The following is a 13,526-nucleotide window of genomic DNA, read 5'->3' as shown; positions in this document are numbered from 1 at the left end:
GTAATGACATTGAAGCACCACCCCAATTAAAAAATTTGTACAACCTCATTATATTTGAAGTCAATGTAAATGATTTTAATCTTAAAGAAAGTTCTCAACAATACACTGTTATTAAGACATTTGTTCCAACCAAAAACACTAAATTTTAACACCTATTTGTTACCAAGACATTTGTTCCAACCAAAAACACTAAATTTCAACACACATTATAACAAATAAAACAGATAATACTAAAAAAAATCACTTATTTTAGTTATTTTAGACATTATTTTTATTTCTAATTTAAATTATTCATTGATTATAGGAACCAACTTCGCCAACACTAATATCATCAGACAAAGATCACATACCCATTAAGAGATTAAGGAGAAAGAAAAGTATACAAATTCAAGATACATCTTCAGAAGAAGAACATACTTGCAAAAATGAAACAAACAACACAATAGAAAGTGAATATAACTCAATAATTCATAAAGAACATTCATTCATAAGAACTTACACAGAAAGAAGAAAGTAACAACTCTAACAACAACCAATAAAAAAAAAGGAGGACCAGCGCCACATAAGAAGAATAAGTTCATCAACTAAAACAAATGCAAAAATCAAACCATCAAATAAAAATGTCATTTAATTTTGTACATACAACTCTAATATCTAAATCTTTTGTATTACAAATTATTTTAAATAAAATACCTTTTAAATTTAACTTTAGTTTACATATTTAATTTAATTCTACAAAACATAACAATTTTTAATTTAACGCCCCGCACATCGCGCGGTCTCATTCTAGTACACAAGAAATGTGCAAATTATGCCTTATACATTAAACTATATTAACTCATTCAGCCAAAACAAGATAAACGCCTGATATTATCCTTTTCTTTTTTACATCATAACATCATTCTCTCCCAAACATTTCTTTTTCACGCGGTTCCTTGGTTCATGAAATGGCTTTGCCTAAAAATTTCTTCCTGTGTTTCTTTTTTTCCCCCTCATTCTACAATAATAAAAGAAAAAAAAGTGACAGTGCTATCCACACCTTTATCACTTGAGCAAAGTGCAGGAGGATTTCACTTCATATCTCCTTTTCTTCATGCATCTTTAGCAATTTTTTGAAACAAAAATGTCAACACTCTTCCATTGATCCCTCTCTTGTTAGAATCAAGAAAGACTACATCTGAACCACAAGTTGTACCATTTGGTGTAACAATCATCTAAGGCCAGGTACTACTCCTCATCCTTATGCTTGGCGAGCCCATGAAGCTCAAATTCCTTCCCTCTAGGTAGAAGCCGTTAAAGAAGCACTGGAGGAACCAGTTGAAGGGGTCCATGCATAAACTAGTAAGCCTGTGATAAGAATGACAGCCCCTGCAAGAAAGCCTGTTGGAAGAGAAGAGGCAACGCCAAGGTACGGCAATGGCAACGTGAACACATAGATGGATATAGGGACTGCCACAGAAACAATATTGCATGAGTTGGATTTAGATCGAAATTTCAAGTTAGCATGAAGTTTTAATGATATTATACATATATATATAAGAATGGAAGGATAGTAGGATATTCAAAAAATTACAGGCTGTCATCCTTCAGCTTAATTGAATAGCAAAGTTAATGAACAACCTCCTAGGGCTAAAATGATTGCTTTAATTAAATAAGACTTTACAAAACACTTCCAATAGAGCAAGTGATTAGATATTCTATTGTGAATGAAAATCACAGCCACATAGAAAAGCAAAAGATTTCTATTTTCTCCTGCCAAGATTATCTAGGTTATTTTCTGCTTTTTTTTTATGTGGCCAGACATACATTGCATCTTCAAATGAAAGCCAAAATGATTGTAGCCTAATATGTTATTTCCTAACTAGATATACCACTTACCATTTAGATTAACTACAAAAACAGCTGCTACATTATGATTGTAGATCCCAAAAAATAGAAGTTTAAATGCCAATGAAAGAGGTATTGTGGTTAAGCCATTCTACCATTAGTGACACAAACCCATCTAGTCTTTAGGTAACTAACAAATAACCACTAAACATAGACTAAACATTCCTTCTTACTTTGAGCAACATTTTCTAGATAATGTTTCCCATGCTTTTCTACATCTACAACACAATGAATTACACTGTTTAACTTTTACCAGTTACCATTACTAAGTACTAACTACCAATATTTTCATTTATACAGTAAGGGTATATATATACAAAAAAAGTATAATCAACACGTACATATGACATATATATATGTGGTTTATCTATCATGTGCCCTTAGGGCACATGTTAAGATTACAAAACAAGAAAGTTTTTATTGAAGATATAAAAAATTTAAGTTTTATCATGTGCCCTTAGGGCACATGTTAGCTAAACCCATATATATATAATCTAATTGAAGTTGAGAATTAAATGTAAAGCATCTGTAATTTTGTAACCTAATAGTTCCAAAATGAATGTGTAAAAGGATATTGGCAACATCTTATATATGAAACGGGTAAAAAAGCTGAAGATCTTCTGATACTTACCCCCCATATGTGGTTTTGGGAAAAAGAAATAAACAGTGTTTTTTTTCCCTTTTTTTTTGGTTTTTTTTTTTTTGGGGGGGGGGGGGGGGGTCCTTGTAACTAACTCTCTAGGTTGACAGTTTGCCATTTTGATAGAAAGAGAGGGAAATGAGATTGCATGTAAGAGACAATAATGGAATTAGAGAGATTTATCTTGGAGATTAGGCAGGACAAAACCCTACATGAGAGCAATAGCCTCTCGAATGCTGTTCTTCTTTTTTTCATATTTCTTAGCATTCTCTAAAACATTTACAAAGCCAAGAATAATATCTCACTGATATAATATAGCTCCTTTACTTCTATTCCATCCTTCTCTGTTCTCTAATCTATTCTTCTACTCTACCTTCTACAGACACCATATTCTATTCTATTCTTTGTGTTATTTTATTGAACCAATGTAGAAGTGTTTTATTTTATTTTTTAAATAAAATCTGGCAGCCAAAAAATCATTCTTCCCTTTTCTTTTCCCATTAAGAAAACAAGAAATAAATTAAGGTATAGCCTAGATCCGAATTGGATAAATGATATGGCAGAGCAGTAATACTATCAAAATATTTGGTCTCTTTCGTCTTTTCATGCCCAAAAACAACTCACTTGTGACTTGAAGAAAGATGGAAACAGATGTCCCAGGTCATTGCAGGAACATTTGAAATGCATCCATATTTTCTTCTGCTCTTTCTTCTCCTAGACACTGAATGCTACTCTATTCTCTGTGCTATCAACAGTCTAGCTTATACTGGTATCAGGATTTTACACTCCCATTATATATTTGAAGTCAAACTCTTTCTTATTAAAAGCCCTTGTTTGTCCCATCCCATGTTGGGCAAATTAATAAGAATTAAGCTGACTAGTTGAGTTTAGAAACAAAATAATCAATTTAATAGGATAGTTCAAAGTATTTTACTTTTTGACTAGTAGGTTGCTAAATGTTTATTTATTAAATTAAGAAAATAAAGTTTACCCATGCAAAATATGACCAGTCCATGCAGGTTGGAGGCTCAAGCACTAGCCCATGAGGCCAATTTTGGTTTGATCGACCATTCTAGTTCTGATAACCATTATACCTATTTATTTGCTCCTCCAAAAATCTACATGTATTTCACTGCTAACCCCCAATAATAGTCCTTGCAAAAAGTTGTTTAAAGGAAATGCATTTCATTGTACCCAGTATCCCATCTCAAAATCAATTCTTGAAATCCCAATAAACAGGGAAGATACAGTTAAATCAGAAACTAATCCTGAATGTCCCAAAACTAACTATTTCTCAACCATAAAAAAATATTCTTCATCTGCAAGACTATGACTCTTTAGAGTCTCATGAATACTCCTCTGACCAATGTTATATTTCCTGTGAAACAAATGACATACCTGAAAATGTTGATGCTAGACAGGAGACAACAGCTGAAGAAATCTTGAGAAGATAAAGCAATGAGATATTGAAACCCATGTTGACAATGATAAAAAGCACAGGTAGCAGGGGGGCTCCATTACATCCTGAAACCAGATCGTACTACAATATGAACTCTTTTTTATCAAAACAGTTACAAAGGGAATATAAAATTAGGATATGAAACCTAAATCATGTGTTAGAGGACAGAGAGAGAGGAAAATGAGTTTGTATATAAGAGAGGAGAAGAGAACAGAGGGATTTATCTTGGAAATTATGTGGGGCAGAACCCATTTTCTTCCTTAATACATTTTCAGAGGTAAGAATGATATCTCACTGATATCATTTAGCCTTTATGCTTCTATTCCACCTTCTACTCTCTACTATATTTTTCTGCTCTATCTTCTACCACACACTATATTTTATGCTATTCTCTGTGTTATATGTCTAGTCTAGCCATATTGGTACCAGGATCTAACACTGGATAATACTTTCATTATCCTACAGATATTTCTTTCGATTGACACTTATGATTACATTAGAAAAAGATATTATTTTAGATACATAGTGAGTGAAAACAATTCTATACTATTAACCAATTCCAATCATATGCATATAGGTTACTTTCAAGACTGAATAAGCCAAACATTTTTATTAATATGACAATGCTAGATCAAATAATAAAGTTAAACTTTGTTAGACTAACAATGTATCAAAATTAAATTCTATAAAATAAATACAGCTTACCACTTGACAAACTCCCAACATTCAGAAAGCAGGCGGCTCCTTCTTTGAGGTAGTTTGGGAGTTGACTGAACGGGACACCCCATAATTTTGATAAGAATGGCAGCAGGAGGCATATGAATAGTGCCTACACTAAAGCATATACTCCTGTATTTAGGAATCTATTTGTATATATCTTTATAAAACCTAACATTATACTTTCAAACGATGAAAATTCATAAGAGATTTTTGGATACTTACTTGGAATGCTGACCCGAAGGAATTGACGACAAAGAGATCAACAGAACGTCCCTGCTTCAGATAATACAAAACGTTATAAAATTATTACCATGTCAGATTTTCTTTTAAAAGAAAGATAAAAAAGAGCATTAAGTTTCCATTGACATTCATATCAAAAGCATGGTTTGGAAGCTTTATAATCACGGTGCAGGATTTGTAACTCCCAACTGTGATTTATTATTTCAGATATATTCCTTGATGCTTAACTTATCTTCTCCGTCACAGATATATCACAAGGCGGTGGTGATTTTGTTCTTGCACAGTGGCTGCAGCAGCCATTGAACAAATTTCCTATTTTTTTATGTATATTTGGATTTTGTGGAAGATTTTTTGTTCAAGTTCCCTGGACTCAAGTAACAGGAATAATTATTTAAAAGGGGGAAAGTATAGTTTAGACTTGACTTGTGTGACAAACACCAATTCATGGTAATTAAAATCTCCTGGAAATAATTACCAAAAAAATATAAGAAGTAAATAAGAACCTGGAAATCATGAAAGTATTACATCATAGGGTGTTTTGTTTGCCCAAGTCCTAGAGTGAGATACTAAGGATCACACAAATATGAATCACAAATTGATTTTGCACCCAAGGCATCCATATAAAAATTCTCATCATATATGCTGTGTTGAGCTTGGTATATATTCTTGCGACTGAGGAAAACAATGAGCCTAGAAATTTCATATTAGGAAGAAAACTAACAAGAAAATGTCAGGATGAACGATGAAGTGATGGCCGACCCTGCCTCTGTGAACAGAAATAATCACCACTGCCTAGTGATTTGTCTCTCACAGGATAAGTGAAGCTTCAAAGGATATCTTTTGCAAAAATAGAAAAGAAAGAAAAAAAAGCCAAGGGATCCCTCTTTCCAAAGAAAAGAAAGGAACACATTGTTATTTTTAAAGGAAGGAGAATGTTACTCCCAAACATAGGTAATAGGTAGGAGTAGTGAATCCTTCACCAAAATCTTTTACAATAAAAGACTATATCCTTTAACTTGACAAATTAAAATGAGGCTATCATGTATGAATACATAAGGCCAAGTGCATGAAGAATTAAGATAATGCAATGAATAATTTGCAGCTAATGTTATGAAGGCTTTAAACCCGGAAGTGAAATCACTTACTTCAGAAGCGTCAAATGATCCTATGACCTTCAAATTCTAAATCACAGAAATATATGCATTAAAAGAATTCATTACTACATGCACCTTCAGTTTCCTGGTTGCGTCCAAAAAGATTACTTCCTACAAAGTATGAAAAAGCCAAATATCACCAGAGAGAACTATTTGAAACCTAGGGAAAATCATAAAAATAGACAATAACCTTCAGCACGGTATCAGCTGCTTGGAATAAAAATGAAACTATCATTAAAAGACTCCAAAATATACCAGCTTCCTTCAATGAATTCCCAGCACCTGATCCACTGCATTTCATTGACAATAAATACAAAATTGGAATTCCAGATACAGAATAGTCACAAAGTTTAAGTTGTACTGGCCACATCTAAATTACAAAACAACAACATAGAACAGGCTTACATAGTCGAACATCTGAGAAACTAACATGTACTGACCTTGCTACAGTAATAACTACACCAGTGGCTACAAGAAAGCATCCAAGCAGCTGGTTGACTTTATATCGTCTCCCAAGAAAAATCATTGACAGGAGAATTTGCCACACAAGGAAAGTCTGCAAGAAAAGAATAACTTAAAACAATGATCCACTCGTGCACCTATAATTTTAACTCATACATTAAACATATAGATGAGTTAAAATAAGTAAAGAGAGTAAGCATCACACAATGTTCGCTGTTTTGATTGTCAGATCAAGGTAGTTACATTCCGTTTGTTGAATGAATATTCCACCCCATCTAAATGTGGTTTAAAAATATAATAATCAGCAGTTGAGAAGTAACAAAATTCCATATCAAATTAAAACTTTTGGCCAAAAGAACTCTGGAGAAGCCCACATCACAACTTTTTACGGATAAAACTACAAATTCAAGACACAACAATATTTTAGGACAAGGCTGCACACCCTCCAGCAACATCAGTTATAACTTCATCTCCCTCATTCTCACACAGATAACAATTTGCAAATGGAAGTTTTTATACAGATACAAGAACAACTCAGCATTGTCACATTAATGTGAGTCACATTAGATGAAATCAGCTATGTAGATTAGATGACTTTTTATCACAAATAACTTATAGCTATTTACAACGCACAGAAATTTACATGGCAATCTACTAATGGCACACTCCATGTTAATCATTGAAGACTTCTTAGTATCCTATCACATACCGTCTCATTTTTCTCTCAAATATATCAAGTATGTTAACTGGTAGTTTCATCTAAGGTTTCAATCTGCCAAAAATAGTAAGCCAATAGTAACATTTTTCAATTGAGATTTGGGTCAAGCCCAACACTATCACCATGTTTTCTAGCAAACTGTTTTACACTGAGGAACACTTAGACAGCAATGAAGCAGTCCATATATCCAAGGACATCAGCTGTGCTTCTTTCGGTGCAAGGTACTTACTAGCTGATTTCTAAAAATAGGTCAGGTGGTATATACTACCTCCATTCTTGAATATGTATCCAATCTTGAATGTACAAATGAATGAAAATATTAAATAGACCTCAACGTTGAAAAGACTAGAGTGTCTTCTATAAAATTGCCCTCATCTCTTAATCTCATTGGTTCTCTCATTTAATTGATACTTAGCCCAGTTATTCTTTAATAAGGGTAGAATAAGATGGAAGAATATTTATTAAAATGACAAATAATTATGGACAAGCTATGTTTTGGAGGCAGACACTTATTTAATTAGAGATAGTATTTGCAAAGACATAGTTATATTTACCTTTTGAATTCATTTTAATTCATGTATGAAATTTGCATATAATTTTGAAATTTTCATATTTCATTAACGGAAATGCAGCAGTAAGATAATTAAACAATAAATTCAAGAAAGCAATTGACTGCTGATGGTTTTTTTTACCTGAGACAAAATTGGAATTGATGCCCCAGATAGCATTGCTGATACAACATACAGGAAACAAACAATTAAATGACCGTTTCTAAAAACAAACCAAAAATTGAACAGCCCAACAATATTGGTATCTATCTCCTACAATACCTCAGACATGAAACAGTCATAGAACCATCACAAATTCGAGATGAAACAGAGAACAATAAGATATGGATAAAAGTGAAATTAAGAATGTTTAAAATCTATGCCGTTTGATATTTGGAAACGCCGAACCTGTACAAAAGAGCTAAAATTGGCAACACTGAACCTGTACAGCATAATTTTCAAAATAAAAGGTGCTGACAATGGAGATATATATATATACATTGTCTGTCCTGTCACAGCTTAAGTATCTAAAGATCATGATATTTAACATATTCTACTAAGGAGTTGAATGACGTGTTGATTCAAAGCTGGGATGACCAGTGTCAATGTACCAACCATCCTCCCCTTAAATGTTTCTGCATTTTGTACAAATTTGATGGAACTCAATGAAGGAAGACTAACTAAAAACAACCAGAAAAATGACAAGCATTACCTCCTGCTGCCATTCCCGTGGCAGCACCAAGAGCCTCCAAGAGACCAACAACTAGAAATGGTGTTTTCGGCATTGATAACATCTCATCAGTGACAATGCCCACACGATATCGAATAGTCAAAATTGAGAAGTACACAAGTACATATCTGAAAGAAAGAAAATACCACTCCATTTAAGTTGCAATTTATACTATTCACCAGGGTAAAAAATGCACGTAATTTACATCCAATAACGTCCAATTGTAAGGTCTTAGGTTATTATAATAATGATAATATTAAGAACTAGAAGTGGAAGAAATATATATGACCTCTTATAACAGCCATCAATTGCACTCAGATATCGTCATTTTGTTTTTAAAATGTTAGGTACTTATCAATTATCACTTTTTAAATAATACTACAACAACAACAAAGCCTTATCCTACTAGGTGCAGTCGGCTATATGGATCAAACAATGCTATTGTGCCCATCATATACTATGTTTCCAGTAAGATTATTTACACATAGATCTCTTTTAACCACCTCGTGTATAATTTCGTTAGGTCTTCCTCTATCTTATGTCACTTGTCTATCTTCTTTCAAATCCACGCTTCTACTCAGATGCTCTGTCAATCTTCTCTCCACATGTCCAAACCATTTAAGATGAGATTATACTATCTTTTTAACAATATGCGCTACTCCAACTTTCTTTCATCCTCATTTCTTATTTTGTTTATATATGTTTAGCTGTTCATGCATCTAAACATCCTCATCTGTGTGTCTATGCCACACTAAACTTATGTTCATGCTTATTGTTTCTCCATTCTATATAACATAGCTGGTCTAATTGGCAATTCATTAAAATTTACCCTTTAAGTTTTAAAAGTTCTTAAATAATAACGATTGTTATTGGCATTCTCATATTGCTAGAGGAAATAGATATTATATTCTTTATCAAAATACTATATTATATTGTTAAAAGCGTACACTTGAAAACAAATGTTCGCCAACCAAAAGTTGGAAAGGAGGAGGCGAACCATAAACATCAGCAGATAATATGCCCGGACCCCACAATAAGAGGTTCAAGTGAGACTCTGGGAGAACCCATCAACATGAACCAAAAAACGCATAAAGGAAGAATAAAATAAACATATACATATAAAAAATTAGAAAAAGAAAACCCTTACAAAAACTAAGTTACATCAACGAGGAGAGAAATTAAATATTGTCTTTTACAATAAAATTAAATCCAATTGACTAGAAAACAAATGGTAACAAACAAATATTTATTAAGTTATGCTAACTAGCAAGAAAAAAACAAAATTGAAAAAGTTAACGCCCGATTATTAAAATAATATTTATACACTAAAATTAATTATTAATATATTTATGTATAAAAATATATATAATTTAATTTATTTTTTAATATATATTTATATTCTAATATATATTTTATATTTGAGATTAATTTTATTGACTAATTTTAATACCCACATAGCATAATTGAAAAAAAAATCATAAAAGCAACCATGTTCGGGTTATTAAGATAAATAAACAGTATTACTATTAATAACGTACGAAATCACAAGAACCACACAGAATGATAAATTAGCTTTGTAAAGTTAGTAGTTAACACTCCTTCCCAACCTGCCATTAATGGTTTAGCTTAATTCTCTGCCCGAGTGAGTGTAAAAGAGTTCTATACGGCAATCCAGAGTTAGATTCCGGTTTAATAACAAAATCTTTAAGTAACATTTTCATACCACTTATCCCATTTACCCAAGAAGCTTAAGAAGAAGAAAACATGGAAGAAAGAAGCGGTGAAGTGAAAAGAAGTACCCGAAAGTAGCAAGCTGAGCGAGGAAGAAAGGGTACTGCTTCAGAGGAACCAAGGCGAGCTTATACAGCACCCTGTTCCCTACACCCATCACTACCGTCACCGCCGCCGCTGCTACCACCTTCGCCGCCTGATTCATAATTGTCCGGTCATCCTCCGCCGTAAATTCCCCTAGCGCGTATGACGACATCGGGCCAGCCTTCTCGCCGTCTGAGCTTTCAACGCGGGAGCACTCAGACGCGCCGCTCTGAATCGCCTTCTCGGCCTCCCATCTCCGCCACTGCCTCGGCTGTCGCAGCACGATCCCTGGCCTCCCCGGCGATGAGTGCACGTAGGGGACCCCGCAAATCGCAGAAAGCCTCCTCCGTTGCCAGAACCGGACGTCACCGGCAGATGAGGTGGCGCCGCCGGGGAGAATCTTCAGGCAGAGTGACGTCATGAAACGGAGTTGAAAATTAAGAGAGAGAGAGAGAGAGAGAGAGAGAGAGAGAAGTTAATTGACTTGTGTTGAATGGTGTGTTTTCACATTTCACATTGCTACGAAAGAGAAACAGAGAGGAGAGAGGGTGCAAGAGAATCGAATCGAATCGAAGCGAAGCAAAGCCGCAAAGGAATGGAAAGTGGAGACTAGAGTCTGGAGAGTATATGAATGTCACAAACGAGGCTCGGATTTTACCAACTGTCTCCTTGGCCACGCCCACTGTCTTCCATGAGTTCGATGGCGTAAAATATATCATATCTATAATGCCTAATTTCTTTCCTATTTTAATTTAATTCTACTAACATAATTCAATATTACTTTTGCAGTCGGTTACAAAAAATTTTATGGTCTAAATTGCCTAATTTATTTTTTAAAATAAAAAATAAATTATGTAAAATTTATTAAATACTATTTATTTATCTTTTTTAGTAATTTAAATACAATGTGATAGAGCTATTTTTGTTTATCAAATTTTTACTCTCACAATTATCTTTTTATATTTTTTAATTTTTTTTTAATTCTCCTTATTTATTTTTTAACTCTAGATGCGTCTTTTGGGTATAAAACAATTATTTGAATACTCTATAACAATATATAATTTTAATATATGAAAAAAAATAATATTATATATACATTAAAATTAGTTATTAAAATCAGTTATCAGTATAAAATATATGTTAAAATATAAATACATATTAAAAATAAATTAAGTAATGCTAGGGAATCAAAAGGGTATTAACCAAAAGTCAGCCAAATATCTCTCGATGAATTCAAAATATCTACGAGTTAATATATGGACGTTTCTTTTGCTAAGTATCAAAATGTTTCTTTTTCATACTAAACGGATGTTCTTTTATATATTTTTCGAATTTTTTTGTATTACAAATATAAATGTCTCTATTTCTTTAAGAAATTCATAAATTTTTTAAAATTTTATAGATATTTAATTATTTTTACTAAAATATAACTGGATATTTCTTTTGTTAAGTATTATGATATTTTTTTTTTCATATTAAATGAATGTTTTTTTTATATTTCTGTAATTGTTCAAAAACTTCTTTTAGTTAAGATCAATTGTATAGTCTGCAGTTTTTTTAATCATCAAAACGGCACCTAATATCCCAAAACGGGATGAAGATGCAATAGGAACAAGAGCTATGTATGCTCCACGCATTTCCGATGAGTTACGCCAGAAAGTGATGTCTATGCTTTATGTTGGGATATCTCTTGATAACATAATACAGCACCATGTAGAGGTGATGCAGAAGCAAGGTGGACCCCAAAACCGTGATGATTTTCTCACTCGAAATGATGTGCGCAACATGGAACGGAGTATCCGTAATTCTTCACATGAACTGCAGGAAAACGAACGATGAATGCAGTGTAAAGATATGAGTCCAGCGCCATCAGAAGCATGTTTTCTATTACCAAGATAACTCAGGTTCATAATTGGAATTCGACGAGTCAGATGTCGGTGATAAAAGAGGAGTGGATCGCAGTGGAGAGGTAGAGAGGGCTTGACGGAAAAAGAGAGAGGTGTGTGATTGTTGGAGGTGAGTAGGTTAACGTGAGAGAGAAGATGAAAGTTTTTATAGGTTTTAATTAGGTTTATTTAATCAATTTTAAATTTTAAATTTTAAATTTAAAAAATCTAAAATTAATTAATTATTAATATAAATTAATGTGGTTTTGTTTAATTTTTGGCTGATAATCTTTTGGTTTTATATACTTTTCCAATTACATATGTATTTGGTGCCTGATTTTAATGGTTAATATTATTTTGGTGTACAAATAATATTTTTATATAAAAAATGTGTGTATATTATACCAACTTCAACAAGATTTATTCTAAAAATCTTTATTCTCTGTCTAATGCTTTGGTAGATTCAACTTCAAGATACAAATTTCTCTCCTCATGAATACTTACTCGAGATATAATCAAATCCTTATATATGAACTTAATTAAGAAAAGACATCTTTCATTGCTTTTAGGAAAAATTATTGTTATATAGTTATGCCCTTCGAATTGAAAAATACAAGAGAAACATATTAGCGACTAATAAATAAATTATTTTTCTCTATTTAAAAAAATTGATAGAGATTTATGTAAATGATATGTTTGTAAAAACTTAAAGCGAGACCAACTTGCTGACCAATATGTCGAGGTATTTAACATTACAAGAGAATATGAGATGAGACTAAGGCTGAGTTTGGTAAAGCTTTTTTAAGAGGTGCTTGTGCTTTTTAAAAGCACAAGCACGTCATTTTGCGTTTGGTAAATTAAAAACCCCAAGTGCTTGTGCTTACGGCTTTTAAAAGTTAGGGGTGCTTTTGAAAGCACCTATGGGGGAGCTTTTCAAAGCTGGCTTATGCTTACCAAATTTTTTTCATTTTCCCGCACATATTTCTCGCTATTATATTGCCATTGAAATCTTCATATATTTCTAACTTCTCATCCTAACCTTCACAAATTCTAACACAATCTTCATATATTTTTTATTTTTCAACCTAATCTTCATATATTTTTTTTATTTTTTATTTTTAGTGATGATATTTAGGATAAAATAAATTTTTATGATACTTATATAAAATTTTAAAGTTAAAAAATAAAAGAATTTATTTATTATATTTATGTTTATTATGAATTTTTATTTTAACATTATTTTATTTTAAAATATTATATAAATTTT

At 32.4% G+C, this 13,526-nt stretch overlaps 1 protein-coding gene across 1 annotated transcript; it reads right to left on the bottom strand.

Annotated features, from left to right (window-relative positions):
- Positions 1-838: 838 nt before the first annotated feature.
- Positions 839-11,072, bottom strand: LOC107638358 (protein CLT1, chloroplastic). Its single transcript, XM_088483948.1, has 10 exons — positions 10,358-11,072; positions 8,541-8,686; positions 7,973-8,010; positions 6,541-6,656; positions 6,291-6,390; positions 6,176-6,211; positions 4,929-4,979; positions 4,692-4,815; positions 3,926-4,051; positions 839-1,449 (listed from the first exon to the last, which is right to left on the bottom strand). Exons 1-10 carry the CDS (start codon positions 10,792-10,794, stop codon positions 1,280-1,282), a joined length of 1,344 nt encoding a protein of 447 aa, XP_088340074.1. The 5' UTR covers positions 10,795-11,072; the 3' UTR covers positions 839-1,279.
- Between the last annotated feature and the right edge of the window lie 2,454 nt (positions 11,073-13,526).

Source organism: Arachis ipaensis, chromosome B4 (genome assembly GCF_059453495.1).
Source record: "Arachis ipaensis isolate K30076 ecotype BB chromosome B4, ASM5945349v1, whole genome shotgun sequence".
In the NCBI taxonomy this organism is placed as follows: Eukaryota; Viridiplantae; Streptophyta; class Magnoliopsida; order Fabales; family Fabaceae; genus Arachis; species Arachis ipaensis.
Note: the sequence above shows the minus strand (reverse complement) of the source record. Positions and strands in the feature narration are given on the sequence as shown.